A 26,160-nucleotide genomic window follows, 5' to 3' on the forward strand; every position below is an offset into this window, starting at 1 on the left:
AACTAAGTCTTTAATTCTGTCAGACATTTCTAAACTGTCCTCCATGTTGTTTTGTCAAACATTCAGTAACCAGCATGGAACGCTGTAGTGGAAATGTTATGACTCAAACAAAATTCAGAATGTTTTTTAAATAGTATCTTTATTGATGCTTCAATTCATTTAGCATGTGGTGTATAATATTTTTCTAGATAAAAGGATGCGTAGCGTGTAGTTTAAACGCGTGCTTGCTTTTCTCCTTAGAAAAAATAAAAGGGTGTGTGTCACTTCCTGTCACATCCTCTGGAAATCCGTAATGGGAGGGGCCACAGCCTCCTTCGTTCTCCGATTAACGTATTGACACGCTCCTTGACCATTTGGTTTCTGGGTCGCAGAGGGGAAGGTCTTTTGCCCAATTGGGGAGTCTCTCTCTATGTATCGGGGAATCTCTATGTTCTGCTTGAAGTATCCTTCCCTTGCTCTGCACAGGAAGGGCTGCAGATGTCGGCTCAATCAGGAAGTACCTACAGCGCGCTTCATGTTGAATTCTGGCCTTGAGTTCCCCTAATTGTTCTGGGAAGATAATTATATATATATTTTTTTTTTAATACTTTCTTGACTAGAAAAAAAATGGTTAACTCTATAGGTGACTAGGAGATCACATCACTACAAACTAGCTTACTGACTGGCCAGGAAGTAGAGTAGTAGTACATCCCAAATGGCACCCTATTCCCTATATAGTGCACTACATTGGCCAGAGCCCTATGGGTCCATGTAGTGCACTATATAGGGAATAGGGTTCAATTTGGGACAGCCAGTACATTGCTACCCTTTCAGTGTCTTATGATTGGTCCGTCCTCTCCTCAGTATAACTGAGACTCCTCCTCCCCCATTGGGACTCAGGAACACGGAAGCCCTCCCGGGACACGGGTTCCACCACCAGTTCTAGAAGACCTGGAGGTTCTGGAACCGTCAGCTCGGTCACCCGGAATAAGGGGCAGTAGGCTCGGCCAATCAGGGCCAGCTTGCCAGATGGGATCCGGGGGTCTGGACCCCTCAGCCGGCGCCAGTACACCAGGAAGTGGCGTACGAGTTGGGCAGGGTAACGCCAGCGCAGGGTGGCGTTGAGATTAAGTTTATTGGCGCCCCTCAGCCACACCACGTCATAGAGACACACACTCTGCACTGGGAGGGGAGGAACGGAGAGGGACTCAGCATCCAGGATCTGGGGGGGAGGGAGACAGACATCTTATAATCACTTTTATAAATGATTGAAATGAACAAACAGTTACAACATATACTGAACAAAAATATAAATGTAACAATTAAAGATTTTACTGAGTTGAAATAAATCAATTCATTAGACCCTAATCTATGGATTTCACATGACTGAGAATACAGATATGCATTTGTTGGTCACATATATACACTATATATACAAAAGTATTTTGGACACCCCTTAAAACTAGTGGATTCAGCTATTTCAGCCACACCAGCTGCTGACAGGTGTATAAAATGTAGCACACAGCCAAGCAATCTCCATAGACAAACATTGGCAGTAGAATGGCCCGTACTGAAGAGCTCAGTGACTTTCAACGTGGCACCGTCATAGGATGCCACCTTTCCAACAAGTCAATTTGTCAAATTTCTGCCCTGCTAGAGCTGCCCCGGTCAACTGTGAGTGCTGTTACTGTGAAGTGGAAACCTCTAGGAGCAACAACGGCTCAGCCGCAAAGTGGTAGGCCACACAAGCTCACAGAACGGGACCGCAGAGTGCCGAAACACGTAGCACATAAAAATCTTATCCTCGGTTGCAACACTCACTACCGAGTTCCAAACTGCCTCTGGAAGCAACGTCGTCGGGAGCTTCTTGCAATGGGTTTCCATGGGAAATACGACTGGTTCATTCTGCTGTATGTGGTGGCCAGGTGGGAAATACGACTGGTTCATTCTGCTGTATGTGGTGGCCAGGTGGGAAATACGACTGGTTCATTCTGCTGTATGTGGTGGCCAGGTGGGAAATACGACTGGTTCATTCTGCTGTATGTGGTGGCCAGGTGGGAAATACGACTGGTTCATTCTGCTGTATGTGGTGGCCAGGTGGGAAATACGACTGGTTCATTCTGCTGTATGTGGTGGCCAGGTGGGAAATACGACTGGTTCATTCTGCTGTATGTGGTGGCCAGGTGGGAAATACGACTGGTTCATTCTGCTGTATGTGGTGGCCAGGTGGGAAATACGACTGGTTCATTCTGCTGTATGTGGTGGCCAGGTGGGAAATACGACTGGTTCATTCTGCTGTATGTGGTGGCCAGGTGGGAAGAAGGACTGGTTCATTCTGCAGAACAACAGGTGTCGGCCTACTACGTCTACAGGAGAGAGCTGTTGAGGAGAGTGTCGCCCAGCTACTCATTTGAAGTATATTTGCCATTTGCTAAAGCAACTTGAGTTGTCCTCATGGTCCTGTCTTTGTAGCTATGTTGTCATTTGTACAGGTCAAACCGCAACGGAGCGAGTCCTATCAAACATTGTGGTTGTACTCGACCTCTGACACGAGGCACCGTTGTGTTATTCCCCACAGGCTTTAAAGGGATGATTTTGACCATACGGGTGTTTTGAAATGCAAATAGCCAAGGTCAATGCAAATAGCCAAGGTCATGCACGAGCACTGAGGCAGAGAACAATGGGTATTTATCAACGGTTATATCCTACCGGTGTGCCTATAATGCTCTTAGGATTGTTCTAGAAATCTCACTTTTTTTTTCTCTATGCGTTACGAACATTCTAAATTCCGTATTTTAAAACAGTTTCTAAACAATATTGATAAGTGAGGCCCCAGGCCTAAGAGTCGGGGACAGATATGATTCTGGTGATGGGTAATTCTGTGGTGAGGTCTCTCTCTCTCTCTCACCATAATCTCTCCGACCCGGCATTTGAAAGGTGTGTCCTTATCTCCTCCATCACGCTGCACGCTGACACACACATCCCTCAGAGCACAGCCCTGCAGCTCCAACTGGGAACACCTGGCACACACACACACACACACACGTTATTACAAACAGTATTACTAGCCTATATCACACACACACGTTATTACAAACAGTATTACTAGCCTATATCACACACACACGTTATTACAAACAGTATTACTAGCCTATATCACACACACACACACACACACACACGTTATTACAAACAGTATTACTAGCCTATATCACACACATCTCTCAGAGCACAGCCCTGCAGCTCCAACACACACACACACACACACACACACACACACACACACACACACACACACACACACACACGAGCACAGCCCTGCAGCTCCAACACACACACACACACACACACACACACACATCTCTCAGAGCACAGCCCTGCAGCTCCAACACACACACAGAGGTCTTCTTACCTGACAGTCCATCCGTCTGGGTTCCACTGTCCACAGCTCTGAGAGAACTGTCTCATCAACTGGTGGTCCTCTGTTAAAGCAACAGGCTCAATACTGCTGGCTACACACACACACACACACACACACACACACACACACACATCAATAATAATACAACACTTTACAACTCAGGTATATCCTGGACTGTGTGTGATATGACTCACTAGGTATATCTTGAACTGTGTGTGATATGACTCACTGGGTATATCCTGAACATCTCTGTGTGATATGACTCACTAGGTATATCCTGAATATCTCTGTGTGATATGACTCACTAGGTATATACTGAACTGTGTGAGATATGACTCACTAGGTATATCCTGAAAACCTCTGTGTGATATGACTCACTAGGTATATCCTGAACACCTCTGTGTGATATGACTCACTAGGTATATCCTGAACTGTGTGAGATATGACTCACTAGGTATATCCTGAACTGTGTGAGATATGACTCACTAGGTATATCCTGAACTGTGTGTGATATGACTCACTAGGTATATCCTGAACTGTGTGTGATATGACTCACTAGGTATATCCTGAACACCTCTGTGTGATATGACTCACTAGGTATATCCTGAACTGTGTGAGATATGACTCACTAGGTATATCCTGAACTGTGTGTGTAATGACTCACTAGGTATATCCTGAACTGTGTGTGATATGACTGACTAGGTATATCCTGAACTGTGTGTGATATGACTCACTGGGTATATCCTGAACTGTGTGTGATATGACTCACTAGGTATATCCTGAACTGTGTGAGATATGACTCACTAGGTATATCCTGAACTGTGTGTGATATGACTCACTAGGTATATCCTGAACTGTGTGTGATATGACTGACTCACTAGGTATATCCTGAACTGTGTGTGATATGACTGACTCACTAGGTATATCCTGAACTGTGTGTGATATGACTGACTCACTAGGTATATCCTGAACTGTGTGTGATATGACTGACTCACTAGGTATATCCTGAACTGTGTGTGATATGACTGACTCACTAGGTATATCCTGAACACCTCTGTGTGATATGACTGACTCACTAGGTATATCCTGAACACCTCTGTGTGATATGACTGACTCACTAGGTATATCCTGAACTGTTTGTGAGACATGACTCACTAGGTATATCCTGAACACCTCTGTGATATGACTCACTAGGTATATCCTGAACTGTGTGTGATATGACTCACTAGGTATATCCTGAACTGTGTGAGACATGCCTCACTAGGTATATCCTGAGCACCTCTGTGATATGAATCACTAGGTATATCCTGAATACGTGTGTGATATGACTCTCTAGGTATATCCTGAACTGTGTGTGTAATGACTCACTAGGTATATCCTGAACTGTGTGTGATATGACTCACTAGGTATATCCTGAACTGTGTGTGATATGACTCACTAGGTATATCCTGAACTGTTTGTGAGACATGACTCACTAGGTATATCCTGAACACCTCTGTGATATGACTCACTAGGTATATCCTGAATACGTGGGTGATATGACTCACTAGGTATATCCTGAACTGTGTGCGATATGACTCACTAGGTATATCCTGAACACCTGTGTGTGATATGACTCACTAGGTATATCCTGAACATCTCTGTGTGATATGACTCACTAGGTATATCCTGAACTGTGTGAGATATGACTCACTAAGTATATCCTGAACTGTGTGTGATATGACTCACTAGGTATATCCTAAACTGTGTGTGATATGACTCACTAGGTATATCCTGAACTGTGTGTGATATGACTCACTAGGTATATCCTGAACTGTTTGTGAGACATGACTCACTAGGTATATCCTGAACACCTCTGTGATATGACTCACTAGGTATATCCTGAACATCTCTGTGTGATATGACTCACTAGGTATATCCTGAACTGTGTGTGATATGACTCACTAGGTATATCCTGAACTGTGTGAGACATGACTCACTAGGTATATCCTGAGCACCTCTGTGATATGAATCACTAGGTATATCCTGAATACGTGTGTGATATGACTCTCTAGGTATATCCTGAACTGTGTGTGTAATGACTCACTAGGTATATCCTGAACTGTGTGTGATATGACTCACTAGGTATATCCTGAACTGTGTGTGATATGACTCACTAGGTATATCCTGAACTGTTTGTGAGACATGACTCACTAGGTATATCCTGAACACCTCTGTGATATGACTCACTAGGTATATCCTGAATACGTGGGTGATATGACTCACTAGGTATATCCTGAACTGTGTGCGATATGACTCACTAGGTATATCCTGAACACCTGTGTGTGATATGACTCACTAGGTATATCCTGAACATCTCTGTGTGATATGACTCACTAGGTATATCCTGAACTGTGTGAGATATGACTCACTAAGTATATCCTGAACTGTGTGTGATATGACTCACTAGGTATATCCTAAACTGTGTGTGATATGACTCACTAGGTATATCCTGAACTGTGTGTGATATGACTCACTAGGTATATCCTGAACTGTTTGTGAGACATGACTCACTAGGTATATCCTGAACACCTCTGTGATATGACTCACTAGGTATATCCTGAACATCTCTGTGTGATATGACTCACTAGGTATATCCTGAACTGTGTGAGACATGACTCACTAGGTATATCCTGAACACCTCTGTGATATGACTCACTAGGTATATCCTGAATACGTGTGTGATATGACTCTCTAGGTATATCCTGAACTGTGTGTGTAATGACTCACTGGGTATATCCTGAACTGTGTGAGACATGACTCACTAGGTATATCCTGAACACCTCTGTGATATGACTCACTAGGTATATCCTGAATACATGTGTGATATGACTCTCTAGGTATATCCTGAACTGTGTGTGATATGACTGACTAGGTATATCCTGAACTGTGTGTGATATGACTGACTAGGTATATCCTGAACTGTGTGTGATGTGACTCACTAGGTATATCCTGAACTGTGTGTGATATGACTCACTAGGTATATCCTGAACTGTGTGTGATATGACTCACTGGGTATATCCTGAACACCTCTGTGTGATATGACTCACTAGGTATATCCTGAACACCTCTGTGTGTGCAGAGTGTAGCATCAGCAGTCTTTAACTCCAGAGAGACAGTGACCCCAGGAGACGGCTTATAGATCAGAGACACAAAGACCCTGGAGGATAGAGGCACCTGGAGAGAAAAGATCCTGGGAGGGGAGAGAGGGAGAAGAGAGGGAGAAGAGAGGGAGAAGAGAGGGAGAAGAGAGGGAGAAGAGAGGGAGCGATGGGAAGGGGGAGAGAGGGAGAAGAGAGGGAGCGAGGGGAAGGGGAAGAGAGGGAGAAGAGAGGGAGTGAAGGGAAGGGGAAGAGAGGGAGCGATGAGAAGGGGAAGAGAGGGAGCGATGGGAAGGGGAAGAGAGGGAGCGATGGGAAGGGGAAGAGAGAGGGAGCGATGGGAAGGGGAAGAGAGGGAGAAGAGAGGGAGTGAAGGGAAGGGGAAGAGAGGGAGAAGAGAGGGAGTGAAGGGAAGGGGAAGAGAGGGAGCGAAGAGAAGGGGAAGAGAGGGAGCGATGGGAAGGGGAAGAGGGAGCGATGGGAAGGGGAAGAGAGGGAGCGAAGAGAAGGGGAAGAGAGGGAGCGATGGGAAGGGGAAGAGAGGGAGCGATGGGAAGGGGAAGAGAGGGAGCGAAGAGAAGGGGAGGAGAGGGAGCGATGGGAAGGGGAAGAGAGGGAGCGAAGAGAAGGGGAAGAGAGGGAGCGAAGAGAAGGGGAAGAGAGGGAGCGAAGAGAAGGGGAAGAGAGGGAGCGAAGAGAAGGGGAAGAGAGGGAGCGAAGAGAAGGGGAAGAGAGGGAGCGATGGGAAGGGGAAGAGAGGGAGCGATGGGAAGGGGAAGAGAGGGAGCGATGGGAAGGGGAAGAGAGGGAGCGAAGAGAAGGGGAGGAGAGGGAGCGATGGGAAGGGGAAGAGAGGGAGCGATGGGAAGGGGAGGAGAGGGAGAAGAGAGGGAGCGATGGGAAGGGGAGGAGAGGGAGCGATGGGAAGGGGAAGAGAGGGAGCGAGGGGAAGGGGAAGAGAGGGAGCGATGGGAAGGGGAGGAAAGGGAGCGATGGGAAGGGGAAGAGAGGGAGCGAAGAGAAGGGGAAGAGAGGGAGCGATGGGAAGGGGAAGAGAGGGAGCGAAGAGAAGGGGAAGAGAGGGAGCGAAGAGAAGGGGAAGAGAGGGAGCGAAGAGAAGGGGAAGAGAGGGAGCGATGGGAAGGGGAAGAGAGGGAGCGATGGGAAGGGGAAGAGAGAGAGGCCATAGCATTTGAATCCTTAAAGCTGTAAGAGGAATATACAAGCCCTCATGAACACACACTCCCCCACACACTCCCCCACCTGGCGCAGACTTTAGACAGCATGGAGGGTAGGACACCCTCTACGAGCAGAGAGCTGCCCCCGCTCCAGGCATCTTCAGGGCAGCCCTGGGTCCTCAGCCAGCCCTCCCCCTCGAGGGTCTCTCTGTAGTATAGGGGTTGCAGCTCCTGGGCATCTAGGTTGAACCAGCTACGATCCACCTCACGCTACACAACCCAGCAGACAGACACACACAGGACAGGTCAGAGGGTAACTACAGGACACGAATAGGACAGAATCCCATCCAATGATACATATTGCAGTACAATGCATTCCAAAGAAGACCCAGATCCTTGTTGTTATGAGTCGTGTGACAGTCATGGAATTTTGGACACCGATAATTGGGCAGCCAAACGACCGCAGTCTCCGTAATAACCGCTGAGCACATTTTCTCCGTTCCTCCTCTCCTAACTGCATGTGCTGCCATAGAAATAAAATGAATAGAACAGGCGTCCCCATTCAAGTCAATTATGGCATAATGGGTGGACTGGCAGCCATTGCGAGTGTACCCCATAGGAGCAAAGCAGGAAGTGTACCCATAGGAGCAAAGCAGGAAGTGTACCCCATAAGAGCAAAGCAGGAAGTGTACCCATAGGAGCAAAGCAGGAAGTGTACCCATAGGAGCAAAGCAGGAAGTGTACCCATAGGAGCAAAGCAGGAAGTGTACCCCATAAGAGCAAAGCAGGAAGTGTACCCATCAATATGTGCTGTGATTTGTTGATACAACTCAACTGACAAATACATTGTACTGCATGAGCCACATCAGTTAACATCATTTGAATTGCATCACAATACCCAGGCAGCCATGGTGGGGGCAATTTTATGAATATTCTAGACATAGAACCCGTCCTCTGATTGGTTGACTCACTCACCTGTCCCCTCCAGTAGAGGCTGGTCCCAGCACCCTGGCAGAAGGAGGAGACGAAAGGGAGGGGCGACGAGGGCCGGTGGACATACAGGAAGTCAGACAGAAGAGACCAGAACCTGCACACAGGAAACAGGATGTGACATTGTAGGATACGACATAGGAGGCTCACTTTCGACTGTGGCTATGCTACGTGTGGTATGAGTGAGCGCTTTTATAAGAGAGAAAATATAGTCTATTTTATTAGTTTATTCAACAGGGTCCAGGGACCCTGTTAACAAACATGGCATCAGATGTTAGCGTCAGATGTTAGCGCCAGATGTTAGCGCCAGATGTTAGCGCCAGATGTTAGCGCCAGATGTTAGCGCCAGATGTTAGCGCCAGATGTTAGCGCCAGATGTTAGCGCCAGATGTTAGCCCCACATGTTAGCTACATGCCTTGTACTCATCTACAGTTCTTAGATAGACAGCATCACTTCATATTTCCCAGAGGCATTTAAGGTGTGGGATATAACATCACACTACATCAGACAAAATCCCCAAAACAACCACAGCGCTACATTAGACAGTAAAAGCAGCAGAAGTTCATCTCACTTGTCCTGCTCCTTCCTGAAGTCAGTCTTGTCTGGGATGGACTCGTACACCCAGCCTGGAGCAAAGATGGCCGTGGAGAAGTCATGTTTACGAATCATCTCCAGAGCCTGGGGAGGGAGGGAGGGACTGGTGTTTATATGTTGTTACGAGCACACACCACTTTATGATCACACACACACACACACACACACACAATAAATTCCACTTCTTTAAGAAGACACACGCACGTACCTGTGACTAAGCACTGACACCCCCACCCTTCCCCCACCATCTCCCTCCCCCTCCCCCCTTCCTCCCCTTCCGACCCTCCCCCTCCTACCCTCCTACCCACACACCCCACCCTTCTCCCACCATCCCCCTCCCCCCCCTCCGACCCTCCCCCTCCGACCCTCCCCCTCCTCCCCCTCCCAGTTCTAACCTTATTAGTCTCCAGCTTCCCCCCCACCACCTCTCCCCTGGCGAACACGTCCACCCCAACAAAGATGTCCGCCAGCCGGCCCTGAGCAGCTGAGTAGGCCTTCATTCCCTCCAGGTTCTGCTCTGTCCAGTTATAGTTGGTGAAGATACCATCACACGCTGAGAAAAACACTCTGAGAGAAGGGGGGAGTGGAGAGAGATAGAGAGGTGGGGAGTGGAGAGAGAGAGGTGAAGGGGGGAGTGGAGAGAGAGAGAGAGGTGGGGAGTGGAGAGAGGTGAAGGGGGGAGTGGAGAGAGAGAGAGAGAGGTGGGGAGTGGAGAGAGAGAGGTGAAGGGGGGAGTGGAGAGAGAGAGGTGAAGGGGGGAGTGGAGAGAGAGAAAGAGAGAGAGAGAGGTGGGAAGTGGAGAGAGAAAGGTGAAGAGGGGAGTGGAGAGAGATAGAGAGGTGAAGGGGGAAGTGGAGAGAGAGAGAGGTGGGGAGTGGAGAGAGAGAGAGAGGTAAAGGGGGAAGTGGAGAGAGAGAGGTGAAGGGGGGAGTGGAGAGAGAGAGAGAGGTGAAGTGGGGAGTGGAGAGAGAGAGAGAGGTGAAGGGGGAAGTGGAGAGAGAGAGAGGTGAAGGGGGAAGTGGAGAGAGAGAGAGAGAGAGAGAGAGGTGAAGGGGGGAGTGGAGAGAGAGAGAGAGATGTGAAGGGGGGAGTGGAGAGAGAGAGAGAGGTGTAAAAGATCTCCTTATCTTCCCTATCCACATTTTCCACTCCCTCCCCCCTCCCTCACCTCCTCTCCCCCCTCCCTCACCTCCTCTCCCCCCTCCCTCACCTCCTCTCCCCCGTCCACCTACCTGTTGGATGGGTTGAGTTCATTCTGCCATTTGAGCTGTCCGTTCTCCAGAACAGAGTCATACCACAACACCATACTACCAGGGACTCTCTCGTGCATCTGGTCCGTCAGATAACGTAGAAACAGAGGAGTGTTCTTCACAGCCGTCTCCTAATTACACGAGAGGAGGAGACGGAGGGCAGGGAACATACACGTTATCAATCATCGACGTGTTTCCCAAATGGCCCCCTCTGTCTCCTAGTCCACTACTTTAGACCACGACCCATTAAGGCTGCACTGTTGTCATATTGTACGTGGCAGCGCAGTAATATAGGTCAGTAAGTATACTGTAGGACAGCAGATAGCAGGGAGGCTGTCGACCTAAAGGAGACTTGTCATTGTTGACGTTCTGGGTTCAGCACAGTAATATAGGTCAGTATACTGTAGGACAGCAGATAACAGGGAGGCTGTCGACCTAAAGGAGACTTGTCATTGTTGACGTTCTGGGTTTAGCACAGTAATATAGGTCAGTATACTGTAGGACAGCATATAACAGGGAGGCTGTCGACCCAAAGGAGACTTGTCATTGTTGACGTTCTGGGTTCAGCACAGTAATATAGGTCAGTATACTGTAGGACAGCATATAACAGGGAGGCTGTCGACCCAAAGGAGACTTGTCATTGTTGACGTTCTGGGTTTAGCACAGTAATATAGGTCAGTATACTGTAGGACAGCATATAACAGGGAGGCTGTCGACCCAAAGGAGACTTGTCATTGTTGACGTTCTGGGTTTAGCACAGTGTGCAGACAACTGATGAGGTCATTATTGCTGTTTCTACCATACTGCTTTAGCCAGTACAACCTGTATGTAGTGCACTAGTTATAGGGAATAGAGGGGGAATATAGTGCACTACTTATAGGGAATAGAGGGGGAATGTAGTGCACTAGTTATAGGGAATAGAGGGGGAATATAGTGCACTAGTTATAGGGAATAGAGGGGGAATATAGTGCACTAGTTATAGGGAATAGAGGGGGAATATAGCACAGTACTGTTTCTACCATACTGCTTTAGCCAGTACAACCTGTATGTAGTGCACTAGTTATAGGGAATAGAGGGGGAATATAGTGCACTACTTATAGGGAATAGAGGGGGAATATAGTGCACTAGTTATAGGGAATAGAGGGGGAATATAGTGCACTACTTATAGGGAATAGAGGGGGAATATAGTGCACTAGTTATAGGGAATAGAGGGGGAATATAGTGCCTTTTTTCAACACACCCACAACATAATGAAAACCAACGTCTCTATAGCACAGCAATAGACAAAGAGTTTAGTATAGAATAACAAATTGTTTAAAGTTATAAAACTCACACCGAGAGGGTTCTCGATGTTTATCAGCCAACCATCGAAGCCGTAACAGTGGGCTATCTGAACCAGCCTATCAGCTACGGCCCTGTAAGACTCCTCCTCTTTCAGGAAGACCTCGCACATCTTCCCCCCGTCCGTCCACTCAGTGATGAAGGTGCCTGGAGAACAAGCCAATCACAGCCGTCGATCAGTCACTGTGGAACTCAAACAGACCAATCAGCAGTGTGACTTTGAGGCGGTCAGATCGGCACCTATATTCTCAACGTGAGCCCTATCAGTACTGTAGAAGGCAAACGTTCCAACCGTTTCAGATATGAATCCAACACCTAGAATATAATCTGTTTGATATAGAAGGCTTGTGTTCTCTCTCATGTACACTGTGTAAACTATTAGAATTTCATCTGTTAGGTTCAACCCCTTATTCTGTACATCTCACTGTATATGACCTGAGTGAGACAGTCACTCTGACACACACACACACACACACACACACACACACACACACACACACACAGTGAGACAGTCACTCCGACACACATACACAGTGAGAGTCACTCCGACACACACACACACACACACACACACACACACACACACACACACACAGTGAGACATGTGAAAACCACAGACTAAAGCCTGAAGGTCACAAACAATAGAGGTTTTAAAAGTGAAACAAAACCTCTCGACTGGCTGATAAAGTAGAGCAGCGTCTCTCCAACACAGTAGGAGTGTAGACAACACTTCCTCTGAGTGGTAGACAACACTTCCTCTGAGTGGTAGACAACACTTCCTCTGAGTGTAGACAACACTTCCTATGAGTGGTAGACAACACTTCCTATGAGTGGTAGACAACACTTCCTTTGAGTGTAGACAACACTTCCTCTGAGTGGTAGACAACACTTCCTCTGAGTTGTAGACAACACTTCCTCTGAGTGTAGACAACACTTCCTCTGAGTGGTAGACAACACTTCCTCTGAGTGGTAGACAACACTTCCTCTGAGTGGTAGACAACACTTCCTCTGAGTGAAGACAACACTTCCTCTGAGTGTAGACAACACTTCCTCTGAGTGTAGACAACACTTCCTCTGAGTGGTAGACAACACTTCCTATGAGTGGTAGACAACACTTCCTCTGAGTGGTAGACAACACTTCCTCTGAGTGGTAGACAACACTTCCTCTGAGTGGTAGACAAGACTTCCTCTGAGTGGTAGACAACACTTCCTCTGAGTGTAGACAACACTTCCTCTGAGTGTAGACAACACTTCCTCTGAGTGTAGACAACACTTCCTCTGAGTGGTAGACAACACTTCCTCTGAGTGGTAGACAACACTTCCTCTGAGTGGTAGACAACACTTCCTCTGAGTGGTAGACAACACTTCCTCTGAGTGGTAGACAACACTTCCTCTGAGTGGTAGACAACACTTCCTCTGAGTGGTAGACAACACTTCCTCTGAGTGTAGACAACACTTCCTCTGAGTGTAGACAACACTTCCTCTGAGTGTAGACAACACTTCCTCTGAGTGTAGACACCACTTCCTCTGAGTGAAGACACCACTTCCTCTGAGTGAAGACACCACTTCCTCTGAGTGAAGACACCACTTCCTCTGAGTGGTAGACAACACTTCCTCTGAGTGGTAGACAACACTTCCTCTGAGTGGTAGACAACACTTCCTCTGCGTGGTAGACAACACTTCCTCTGAGTGGTAGACAACACTTCCTCTGAGTGGTAGACAACACTTCCTCTGAGTGGTAGACAACACTTCCTCTGAGTGGTAGACAACACTTCCTCTGAGTGGTAGACAACACTTCCTCTGAGTGAAGGCAGAGAACAGACTGGTGGAAACAGTAGTGTACAATAATGTACTACATACTGTAATACTGTACCACTTTCACACTGCTGGGCCGGCCAGAATGAACCTAACCGTGATGACTTTAATATTTTGACATTTCAGCATGCTTCACGACACATTACCAGGCCCACTTAGACCCTACAGCTGGGGTTTGGCTCGGTTCGGTAGTGTGAAAAGATATATAACTACAAGGGTATTATTGAATCCCAATAATCTCTGCTTTCTCCCAAAGTGTGCACTGGTTCACTTCCCTTCATGGATTTGACAGGAAATGACTGTTATAAAAAAACTTCCTCTCTACCCCCAATCTCTATACCAATCCAATGTTTTCCCATTCGTGAGGAGTAGTGAACAAGCACACACTTGTTCAGGAGGAAAGAGAGGTTATTGGGACGTGGCCCCGTTGAGTCTCACCCAGGACGATGACTCCGTGTCTGTGAGCGGCGTTGGTCCAGACGGACGGGGGGATGGTCACCGTGTTGTGGCTGAAGTAGTTAAACACGTCGATGTACTGCCAGTGGTAGAACACATAGGGAGCATCCGACTCTGCTCCCTGCAGAAACCTGAGGGGGAGAGGTCAGGGGGTCAAAGGTGAGAGGGAATTTAGTCGTACCACTTAGCAAAACACTTTTAATCCAAAAAAGGGACTTCCAACACAATGAGTACGTTGTTATGTGAGAATTTAGTAATAGCCTATTGTAGAAGAGTCATGAGTGTGCAAACAAAGTCTACTTGTGGCAGTTCACAGGTGAGAGTTCAGAGGTGAGGAGGTCAACCTACCTGTCATCCAGGTATCCGCCCATCATGTCGTGACTCACCAGAGTCCGGTGCGGCGTGCTGGTCAGAGAAGGCTCCCGATTGGCCAGGGGCACCGTCGCCACGTTGAAGGGGTTGGCCTCGCTGCGTTTCCACGACAACAGCTCCTCCAGGGACTGAAGGCCGGAGCTGATTGGCTCGGTGGTGTCCGGGTCATAGTGCTTAGCTGTAAAGGGAAAGGCACAGATCGGTTCGTTCTTTGTGCTTGAGGTAACCTTTGCGTTTTCACTGAATACGGTTGGTTACTGTGTCTTCAGGTCGGCCTGGCGACCAAACAACTGGGTGAGCAGAACGAACAGGGACAGCATCACTATAACCTGAGTGTTAGAGCTATTTCATCATTCCACTGTCCTGTCATTTCCTAAGGATGAAAACCCTTCTGAAACTCAGAGGCTCTGTACTGTTAGACAGTCTATATTATGTACTGTTAAACAGTCTATACTCTGTCTGTACTGTTAGACAGTCTATACTCTGTACTGTTATACAGTCTATACTCTGTATACAGTCTATACTCTGTACTGTTATACAGTCTATACTCTGTATACAGTCTATACTCTGTATACAGTCTATATTATGTACTGTTATACAGTCAATACTCTGTACTGTTATTCAGTCTGTACTCTGTATACAGTCTATACTCTGTATAGTCTATACTCTGTACTGTTATACAGTCTATATTCTGTATATAGTCTATACTCTGTACTGTTATACAGTCTATACGCTGTACTGTTATACAGTCTATATTCTGTATACAGTCTATACTCTGTACTGTTATACAGTCTATATTCTGTATATAGTCTATACTCTGTACTGTTATACAGTCTATACTCTGTACTGTTATACAGTCTATACGCTGTACTGTTATACAGTCTATATTCTGTATACAGTCTATACTCTGTACTGTTATACAGTCTATATTCTGTATACAGTCTATACTCTGTACTGTTATACAGTCTATACTCTGTACTGTTATACAGTCTATACTCTGTATAGTCTATACTCTGTACTGTTATACAGTCTATATTATGTACTGTTATACAGTCTATATTCTGTATACAGTCTATACTCTGTACTGTTATACAGTCTATACTCTGTATAGTCTATACTCTGTACTGTTATACAGTCTATATTCTGTATACAGTCTATACTCTGTACTGTTATACAGTCTATACTCTGTACTGTTATACAGTCTATACTCTGTACTGTTATACAGTCTATACTCTGTATACAGTCTATACTCTGTACTGTTATACAGTCTATATTCTGTATACAGTCTATACAGTCTATACTCTGTATACAGTCTATATTATGTACTGTTATACAGTCTATATTATGTACTGTTATACAGTCTATACTCTGTACTGTTAGACAGTCTATATTCTGTATACAGTCTATACTCTGTATACAGTCTATACTCTGTACTGTTATACAGTCTATACTCTGAATACAGTCTATATTCTGTACTAGTATACAGTCTATACTCTGTACTGTTATACAGTCTATACTCTGTACTGTTATACAGTCTATACTCTGAATACAGTCTATATTCTGTACTAGTATACAGTCTATACTCTGTACTGTTATACAGTCTATACAGTCTATACTCTGTACTGTTATACAGTCTATACTCTGAATACAGTCTATATTCTGTACTAGTATACAGTCTATACTCTGTACTGTTATACAGTCTGTACTCTGTATACAGTCTATATTCTGTATACAGTCTATACAGTCTATACTCTGTACTGTTATACAGTCTATACTCTGTATACAGTCTATACTCTGTATACAGTCTATACTCTGTACTGTTATACAGTCTATACTCTGTATACAGTCTATACAGTCTATACTCTGTACTGTTATACAGTCTATACTCTGAATACAGTCTATATTCTGTACTAGTATACAGTCTATACTCTGTACTGTTATACAGTCTGTACCCTGTATAGTCTATATTCTGTATACAGTCTATACAGTCTATATTCTGTATACAGTCTATACAGTCTATACTCTGTACTGTTATACAGTCTATACTCTGTATACAGTCTATACTCTGTATACAGTCTATACTCTGTATACAGTCTATACTCTGTACTGTTATACAGTCTATACTCTGTATACAGTCTATACAGTCTATACTCTGTATACAGTCTATACAGTCTATACTCTGAATACAGTCTATATTCTGTACTAGTATACAGTCTATACTCTGTACTGTTATACAGTCTGTACCCTGTATAGTCTATATTCTGTATACAGTCTATACAGTCTATACTCTGTACTGTTATACAGTCTATACTCTGTATACAGTCTATACTCTGTATACAGTCTATACTCTGTATACAGTCTATACTCTGTACTGTTATACAGTCTATACTCTGTATACAGTCTATACAGTCTATACTCTGTATACAGTCTATACAGTCTATACTCTGAATACAGTCTATATTCTGTACTAGTATACAGTCTATACTCTGTACTGTTATACAGTCTGTACCCTGTATAGTCTATATTCTGTATACAGTCTATACAGTCTATACTCTGTACTGTTATACAGTCTATACTCTGTATACAGTCTATACTCTGTATACAGTCTATACTCTGTATACAGTCTATACTCTGTACTGTTATACAGTCTATACTCTGTATACAGTCTATACTCTGTATACAGTCTATACAGTCTATACTCTGTACTGTTATACAGTCTATACTCTGTATACAGTCTATACAGTCTATACTCTGTATACAGTCTAAACTCTGTATACAGTCTATACAGTCTATACAGTCTATACTCTGTATACAGTCTATACTCTGTACCAACCTGGCAGAGACGAGGCTCCATACTTGATGACTTCATGAACACTTCTCAACTCAACTGGCTCATCCAAGCAAGACTCCAAACTGGTGAAATATGAATGACAATACATTTAGAATGTACAGTACAGTACCATACAGTACCATAGATTACAGTACAGTACAGTACCATACAGTACAGTACCATAGATTACAGTACAGTGCCATACAGTACCATAGATTACAGTACAGTACCATAGAGTACAGTACAGTACCATAGAGTACAGTACAATACCATAGAGTACAGTACAGTACCATAGAGTACAGTACCATAGAGTACAGTACCATAGAGTACAGTCCATAGAGTACAGTACAGTACCATAGAGTACAGTACCATAGAGTACAGTACAGTACCATAGAGTACAGTACCATAGAGTACAGCACCATAGAGTACAGTACAGTACCATAGAGTACAGTACAATACCATAGAGTACAGTACAGTACCATAGAGTACAGTACAGTACCATAGAGTACAGTACAGTACCATAGAGTACAGTACCATAGAGTACAGTACAGTACCATAGAGTACAGTACCATAGAGTACAGTACCATAGAGTACAGCACCATAGAGTACAGTACAGTACCATAGAGTACAGTACAATACCATAGAGTACAGTACAATACCATAGAGTACAGTACAATACCATAGAGTACAGTACAGTACCATAGAGTACAGTACAGTCCATAGAGTACAGTACTATAGAGTACAGTACAGTCCATAGAGTACAGTACAGTACAGTACCATAGAGTACAGTACCATAGAGTACAGTACCATAGAGTACAGTACAGTACAGTACCATAGAGTACAGTACAGTACAGTACCATAGAGTACAGTACAGTACAGTACCATAGAGTACAGTACAGTACAGTACCATAGAGTACAGTACAGTACCATAGAGTACAGTACCATAGAGTACAGTACCAAACAGAGACCATGTGTGACGCCAAGCATGGATTTGAAATTCAGTAGTGTATTCCTTTCAACCATTTTATTTATCATTGCATGTGATTGATTACATCATTATGTTTATTCTAGCTGCTGTAAAATGTGGGCTGTGTGCTCTGTGAACTTAAACAACTCTACTTATCAGCGGCCCAGAGGGAGGCCGACACAAACTACGAAGTGGCAGCTGTCAAAAAAAAAGTTACCCGGTGGTTTCCGTTTTTGACAACTTGCTCCCGATCTGATCCTCTCCTTCGTCTTCGGTCTTTCTCCTCCGCAAAGACCCATCCTCCTGATGCTCAGTAGTCAATGCACCGTCCATGGTGAGAAATACGAGTTAGAAGTCTATGACTGAACGGAAGACATAAACATGCATCAACGGGCAGAATGTTGCATTGCTCATGTTCGGGACAGAGCGCGAAAGAAACATTTCCTTGTTTCCTGCGATTGGCTGCAGTTGTGACGTTGTTCAAAAGCGTGTGCTTCGGCCAACGAATGACAGCTGAGATAAGGTGATCACGTGGAAGGTGTTTTTTTGACAGCGACTGCCGTTAGTCGTGCTGTTGGACAGAAAACCCGGCATGGTCTTTTGGCTCTGGTGGACTTTTGACCTCATACCGGCCACTAGATGGCAATATAAACCCCTTGTCATTCTGACATGCCAGTCATTCAAAAGGTCACGTAAACACAGCGTATAAAACATTAAGAACACCTTCCTAATAATATTTTTTTTATTTAACTTGGGAAGTCAGTTAAGAACAAATTCTTATTTACAATGACAGCCTAGGAACAGTGGGTTAACTGCCTTGTTCAGTGCCAGAACAACAGATTTTTACCTTGTCGGCTCGGGGATTCAATCTAGCAACCTTTCGGTTACTGGCCCAACGCTAACCACTAGGCTACCTGCCGCCCCAGATGCTCCAATCAGATTAGATTAGAGAGTTTATCAGTCACATGTACAGGGTTGACCATGTAATCAGACACATGTACAGGGTTGACCATGTAATCAGTCACATGTACAGGGTTGACCATGTAATTACAGGGTACAGGGTTGACCATGTAATTAGTCACATGTACAGGGTTGACCATGTAATCAGTCACATGTACAGGGTTGACCATGTAATCAGTCACATGTACAGGGTTGACCATGTAATCAGACACATGTACAGGGTTGACCATGTAATCAGACACATGTACAGGGTTGACCATGTAATCAGTCACGTGTACAGGGTTGACCATGTAATCAGTCACATGTACAGGGTTGACCATGTAATCAGACACATGTACAGGGTTGACCATGTAATCAGACACATGTACAGGGTTGACCATGTAATCAGACACATGTACAGGGTTGACCATGTAATCAGACACATGTACAGGGTTGACCATGTAATCAGTCACATGTACAGGGTTGACCATGTAATCAGTCACATGTACAGGGTTGACCATGTAATCAGTCACATGTACAGGGTTGACCATGTAATCAGACACATGTACAGGGTTGACCATGTAATCAGACACATGTACAGGGTTGACCATGTAATTAGTCACATGTACAGGGTTGACCATGTAATCAGTCACATGTACAGGGTTGACCATGTAATTAGTCACATGTACAGGGTTGACCATGTAATCAGACACATGTACAGGGTTGACCATGTAATCAGTCACATGTACAGGGTTGACCATGTAATTAGTCACATGTACAGGGTTGACCATGTAATCAGACACATGTACAGGGTTGACCATGTCATTACAGGGTACAGTGACAACCGTAAGCTCTGAGGTCCAACAATACAGGGCTAAGTGAAATAAAAGTGACATCGAGAGCCACGTACAGTTTGTGTATTCAACGTAAAATAGAGGGCCCTACATGGTCTAAAGGGCCCTACATGGTCTAAAGGGCCCTACATGGTCTAAAGGGCCCTCCCTACATGGTCTAAAGGGCCCTCCCTACATGGTCTAAAGGTCCCTCCCTACATGGTCTAAAGGTCCCTCCCTACATGGTCTAAAGGGCCCTACGTGGTCTAAAGGGCCCTCCCTACATGGTCTAAAGGTCCCTACATGGTCTAAAGGGCCCTCCCTACATGGTCTAAAGGGCCCTACATGGTCTAAAGGGCCCTACATTGTCTAAAGGGCCCTCCCTACATGGTCTAAAGGGCCCTCCCTACATGGTCTGAAGGGCCCTACATGGTCTGAAGGGCCCTACATGGTCTAAAGGGCCCTACATGGTCTAAAGGGCCCTACATGGTCTAAAGGGCCCTACATGGTCTAAAGGGCCCTACATGGTCTAAAGGGCCCTCCCTACATGGTCTAAAGGGCCCTCCCTACATGGTCTAAAGGGCCCTACATGGTCTAAAGGGCCCTCCCTACATGATCTAAAGGGCCCTACATGGTCTAAAGGGCCCTATATGGTCTAAAGGGCCCTACATGGTCTAAAGGGCCCTCCCTACATGGTCTAAAGGGCCCTACATGGTCTAAAGGGCCCTACATGGTCTAAAGGGCCCTACATGGTCTAAAGGGCCCTACATGGTCTAAAGGGCCCTCCCTACATGGTCTAAAGGGCCCTCCCTACATGGTCTAAAGGGCCCTCCCTACATGGTCTAAAGGGCCCTCCCTACATGGTCTAAAGGGCCCTCCCTACATGGTCTAAAGGGCCCTCCCTACATGGTCTAAAGGGCCCTCCCTACATGGTCTAAAGGGCCCTACATGGTCTAAAGGGCCCTCCCTACATGGTCTAAAGGGCCCTCCCTACATGGTCTAAAGGGCCCTACATGGTCTAAAGTGCCCTACATGGTCTAAAGGGCCCTACATGGTCTAAAGGGCCCTACATGGTCTAAAGGGCCCTACATGGTCTAAAGGGCCCTCCATGGTCTAAAGGGCCCTCCCTACATGGTCTAAAGGGCCCTCCCTACATGGTCTAAAGAGCCCTATATGGTCTGAAGGGCCCTACATGGTCCAAACGGCCCAAAAAAAGAGGGCAATCTGTTCGGCTTTAGTTTTAAGTCTGTGGGGAGATGTACATTTGAATAGTCTGTGTCCAAAATGGCACACTATTCCCTACATAGTGCACTACTTTTGAGAGAGAGAGAGAGAGAGAGAGAGAGAGAGAGAGAGAACTGTGTAACCACTGTCTCCTTGTACAGTGTGAGTTGGATATGTTGTTATCTGATCTCCTCTGCAACTACCTGCAGCAACAGGGTTTAAATGTTTGCTTGACTGGTGGTAAAGCTATTAGCTGGCCAAAATGAGGCTACATGAAAAGCACAATACTGTTAATATAACCGGTTTTATAACAGGTTTTCAGTGAATTCATGTCAATCATGAAGCTCATCTGCATGTCCTGCGGTGCAGAAAAATTCTCATCAACAAAAGAGTGATGAAATTAAGATCCTACATTTCTACCTGGCAGTGTGTTTGGTTCTGCCAGTACTTTGAGAGGTTTTACAAGGGAGTGGGTATTGTTTTGGTTTACAAGGGAGTGGGTATTGTTTTGGTTTACAAGGGAGTGGGTATTGTTTTGGTTTACAAGGGAGTGGGTATTGTTTTGGTTTACAAGGGAGTGGGTATTGTTTTGGTTTACAAGGGAGTGGGTATTGTTTTGGTTTACAAGGGAGTGGGTATTGTTTTGGTTTACAAGGGAGTGGGTATTGTTTTGGTTTACAAGGGAGTGCGTATTGTTTTGGTTTACAAGGGAGTGGGTATTGTTTTGGTTTACAAGGGAGTGCGTATTGTTTTGGTACAGTGCGCTAATAGACTTCCAGCACATTGGATTCAACAGTGACTGAGGAGTACTTTCATTATGTAATGTCTCTGTGTCAAGCCAAGCCGAGGAGCCATGTGACAGTCTTGTATTGCGATAGAAGGCTATGTCCGTGAGATACCCGTGGAATTAGAATACTTACAGCAGAGGCCTCAGGCATTGGTTACCTTATAGCCAATCAGCATGTACGATCAGAGAGTATCAGTGCTGTGTGGTGGAACCAAGGTGATCGAATTTCTTGCTGACCCCCTTCTTGAAACACACCATCCAGGGCCAGGAACAATGGCCAATATGCACGCACACACACACACACACACACACACACACACACACACAGTGTCCAAGGCCCATCTGTATATGTAATGTCAACAGTACTGTAGTTGGTGTTGACTTGTCCATTCACCCTGAAGCTCTAAAACAACCTGTAGGTTGACACGACATTTACAAACCTCCACATTTTAGAGTTAGTTTTTGCATGAACAGGGTGTGTGAAGTAAGCACAACTAAGATGATCTAGGTTTTTAGGACAAACAAGTCAATTGAATGGACATTGCTAAGATTGGAGGAAAAAGAAAGGAACAGATAGAGTAGCTTTAAATTCATGCCTTTTGGGCAGGAATGACATATCATCTCGTTCAATGTCGTCATGTCCCATACTGCAACGTGTCTTAGTTCCTCGACAGCTTGTAAAACCTTGCAGAAGGCAGCATGTTTCAATGTGCAAATCAGAACACTTACCTTACAAAACAATGTCTTCTTCTAAATGTGTGGCTCAGAGAGCAGAGGACAAAAGGAGAGGTCTGAATCCACAGAGCAGGAAACTGAGTCGACACACTGGGGGACCAGTTTAGCATATTCATTTAGTTCAGTCATTACTTTATTACTCTTTAGGCCATCCAGTAGAATCCAAATTAATTAGTCCAACGGTAACTATGGTGATTATTTTATTAAGTGTTTCTTCCTTCAGACAAAAAAAACCATACTTCTGGATTAAATCGTTATTACAACGAATCCCAACTAAATTAATCCATATTGCTTTGTTCTCTAAATGCAGTAGACAATACAGTGGGGCAAAAAAAGTATTTAGTCAGCCACCAATTGTGCAAGTTCTCCCACTTAAAAAGATGAGAGAGGCCTGTCATTTTCATCATAGGTACACTTCAACTATGACAGACAAAATGAGAAAAAATCCAGAAAATCACATTGTAGGATTTTTAATGAATTTATTTGCAAATTATGGTGGAAAATAAGTATTTGGTCACCTACAAACAAGAAAGATTTCTAGCTCTCACAGACCTGTAACTTTTTCTTTAAGAGGCTCCTCTGTCCTCCACTCATTCATTACCTGTATTAATGGCACCTGTTTGAACTTGTTATCAGTATAAAAGACACCTGTCCACAACCTCAAACAGTCACACTCCAGCCATGTGGTCTATGTAACCACCTTCTATATCAACTCTGATTGGTCTGTGAATACAGGAAATAATCATGATGTAACCACTTTCTATATCAACTCTGATTGGTCTGTGAATATGAAGTGGGGATAATTTTTGTGACATCACTACTGTGAATGGACTATAAGAAAATCCTCTAAAACAATGTGTCCAGCCTTCTGCTCCGTGTGTGTGAGTGTGTGTGTGTGTGTGTGTGTGTGTGTGTTCACAATTCATGTGCACACTTTCATTTTAATTAGGGCATTTTAATTTAATCATGGTGGTAATATCAAAGCTCTGTACTAAACCCATTGTGTGTGTTGGCAGAGCCAGATTAAACAGACAGCAGCTGTACTCTCTGGGGATTATATCCTACTTTGTCCCAAATTGCATCCTATTCCCTGTATAGTGCACTACTTATGACCAGGGCCCATAGGGGCCTCTGGGCTCAGGGTCAAATTTAGTGCACTATACAGGGAATAGGGTGCCATTTGGGACACAGACATATATCTGCTGGAGCAGAATGGATCCGGATGATCACTGTAAATTCACTTAGAGGGAAGGGAAAGCCGGGCCGGGAAGCACAGAGGAAACACAGTATCACATGCTGCCAGCCGTGGGTAATATAACTGTTATTCCTATTGAAGTCCCCTGGCAGCCGTGGGTAATAGAACTGGAAGTCATTCTTATTGAAGTCATTCCTATTGAAGTCCCCTGACAGCCGTGGGTAATAGAACTGGAAGTCATTCCTATTGAAGTCATTCCTATTGAAGTCCCCTGACAGCCGTGGGTAATAGAACTGGAAGTCATTCCTATTGAAGTCATTCCTATTGAAGTCATTCCTATTGAAGTCCCCTGACAGCCGTGGGTAATAGAACTGGAAGTCATTCCTATTGAAGTCATTCCTATTGAAGTCATTCCTATTGAAGTCATTCCCATTGAAGTCCCTGACTGCCGTGGGTAATAGAACTGGAAGTCATTCCTATTGAAGTCCCCTGACAGCCGTGGGTAATAGAAGTGGAAGTCATTCCTATTGAAGTCATTCCTATTGAAGTTATTCCTATTGAAGTCATTCCTATTGAAGTCATTCCTATTGAAGTCCCCTGACAGCCATGGGTAATAGAACTGGAAGTCATTCCTATTGAAGTCCCCTGACAGCCGTGGGTAATAGAACTGGAAGTCATTCTTATTGAAGTCATTCCTATTGAAGTCCCCTGACAGCCGTGGGTAATAGAACTGGAAGTCATTCCTATTGAAGTCATTCCTATTGAAGTTATTCCTATTGAAGTCATTCCTATTGAAGTCATTCCTATTGAAGTCCCCTGACAGCCATGGGTAATAGAACTGGAAGTCATTCCTATTGAAGTCCCCTGACAGCCGTGGGTAATAGAACTGGAAGTCATTCTTATTGAAGTCATTCCTATTGAAGTCCCCTGACAGCCGTGGGTAATAGAACTGGAAGTCATTCCTATTGAAGTCATTCCTATTGAAGTCCCCTGACAGCCGTGGGTAATAGAACTGGAAGTCATTCCTATTGAAGTCATTCCTATTGAAGTCATTCCTATTGAAGTCCCCTGACAGACGTGGGTAATAGAACTGGAAGTTATTCCTATTGAAGTCATTCCTATTGAAGTCATTCCTATTGAAGTCATTCCTATTGAAGTCCCCTGACAGACGTGGGTAATAGAACTGGAAGTTATTCCTATTGAAGTTATTCCTATTGAAGTCATTCCTATTGAAGTCCCCTGGCAGGCTTCAATCAGACGACAGGCAGGCAACACACACACTTTCACACGTGGTACGTTGATCAGCTAAGGTGTGGTAGGTAGATCAGCTAAGGTGTGGTAGGTAGATCAGCTAAGGTGTGGTACGTTGATCAGCTAAGGTGTGGTAGGTAGATCAGCTAAGGTGTGGTACGTTGATCAGCTAAGGTGTAGTAGGTAGATCAGCTAAGGTGTGGTACGTTGATCAGCTAAGGTGTGGTAGGTAGATCAGCTAAGGTGTGGTAGGTAGATCAGCTAAGGTGTGGTAGGTAGATCAGCTAAGGTGTGGTAAGTAGATCAGCTAAGGTGTGGTAGGTATCTGAAGGGTTTCACAGACAATGTGCCACATATAGATGTCATGTTAACCCAGGTTTTACGTAACAGGCCAAGTCAACCAGTTTGAATACTGATAACACATCCTTTCCTTGAAGCGATCTCTGATCTGACATGGATGGATGGACGCAAGGTACGTATGTTGACAAACCTCTCTCCCAGAACCACAGGAGAGAACCACAGGAGAGAACCACAGGAGAGAACCACTGGAGAGAACCATTGGAGAGAACCACAGGAGAGAACCACTGGAGAGAACCACAGGAGAGAACCACAGGAGATCAACCACAGGAGAGAACCACTGGAGAGAACCACAGGAGAGAACCACAAGAGAGAACCACAGGAGAGAACCACAGGAGAGAACCACTGGAGAGAACCACAGGAGAGAACCACAGGAGATCAACCACAGGAGAGAACCACTGGAGAGAACCACTGGAGATCAACCACAGGAGAGAACCACTGGAGAGAACCACTGGAGAGACCCACAGGAGAGAACCACGGGAGAGAACCACAGGAGAGAACCACA

At 45.0% G+C, this 26,160-nt stretch overlaps 1 protein-coding gene across 2 annotated transcripts; it reads right to left on the reverse strand.

Moving 5' to 3' along the window:
- Positions 1-120: 120 nt before the first annotated feature.
- Positions 121-23,156, reverse strand: LOC110538882 (cytosolic endo-beta-N-acetylglucosaminidase). 2 transcript variants are annotated; one of them, XM_036939414.1, is made up of 15 exons: positions 22,847-23,156; positions 18,552-18,696; positions 17,371-17,450; positions 14,514-14,715; positions 14,148-14,296; positions 11,887-12,041; positions 10,536-10,684; positions 9,699-9,870; positions 9,281-9,387; positions 8,694-8,805; positions 7,804-7,988; positions 6,490-6,632; positions 3,392-3,491; positions 2,888-2,999; positions 121-1,201 (listed from the first exon to the last, which is right to left on the reverse strand). In XM_036939414.1, exons 2-15 carry the CDS (start codon positions 18,665-18,667, stop codon positions 818-820), a joined length of 2,166 nt encoding a protein of 721 aa, XP_036795309.1. In that variant the 5' UTR covers positions 18,668-18,696; positions 22,847-23,156; the 3' UTR covers positions 121-817. The 2 variants fall into 2 exon arrangements, with proteins under 2 accessions (XP_036795309.1, XP_036795308.1); XM_036939413.1 differs by lacking the exon at positions 22,847-23,156 and having other exon boundaries at positions 18,552-18,791.
- Between the last annotated feature and the right edge of the window lie 3,004 nt (positions 23,157-26,160).

The sequence above is a fragment of the Oncorhynchus mykiss genome, chromosome 12, assembly GCF_013265735.2.
Source record: "Oncorhynchus mykiss isolate Arlee chromosome 12, USDA_OmykA_1.1, whole genome shotgun sequence".
In the NCBI taxonomy this organism is placed as follows: Eukaryota; Metazoa; Chordata; class Actinopteri; order Salmoniformes; family Salmonidae; genus Oncorhynchus; species Oncorhynchus mykiss.

Excerpts from the sequence above, each read along its gene's own strand:
- LOC110538882 (XM_036939414.1), bottom strand. The coding sequence starts at position 18,667 with ATGGACGGTGCATTGACTACTGAGCATCAGGAGGATGGGTCTTTGCGG. Across the intron at positions 3,492-6,489 it reads AGGTGTTCAGGATATACCTA|CCAGCAGTATTGAGCCTGTT; the intron begins GTGAGTCATATC and ends GTGTGTGTGTAG. Across the intron at positions 1,202-2,887 it reads GCCGGGTCGGAGAGATTATG|ATCCTGGATGCTGAGTCCCT; the intron begins GTGAGAGAGAGA and ends CCTCCCCCCCAG.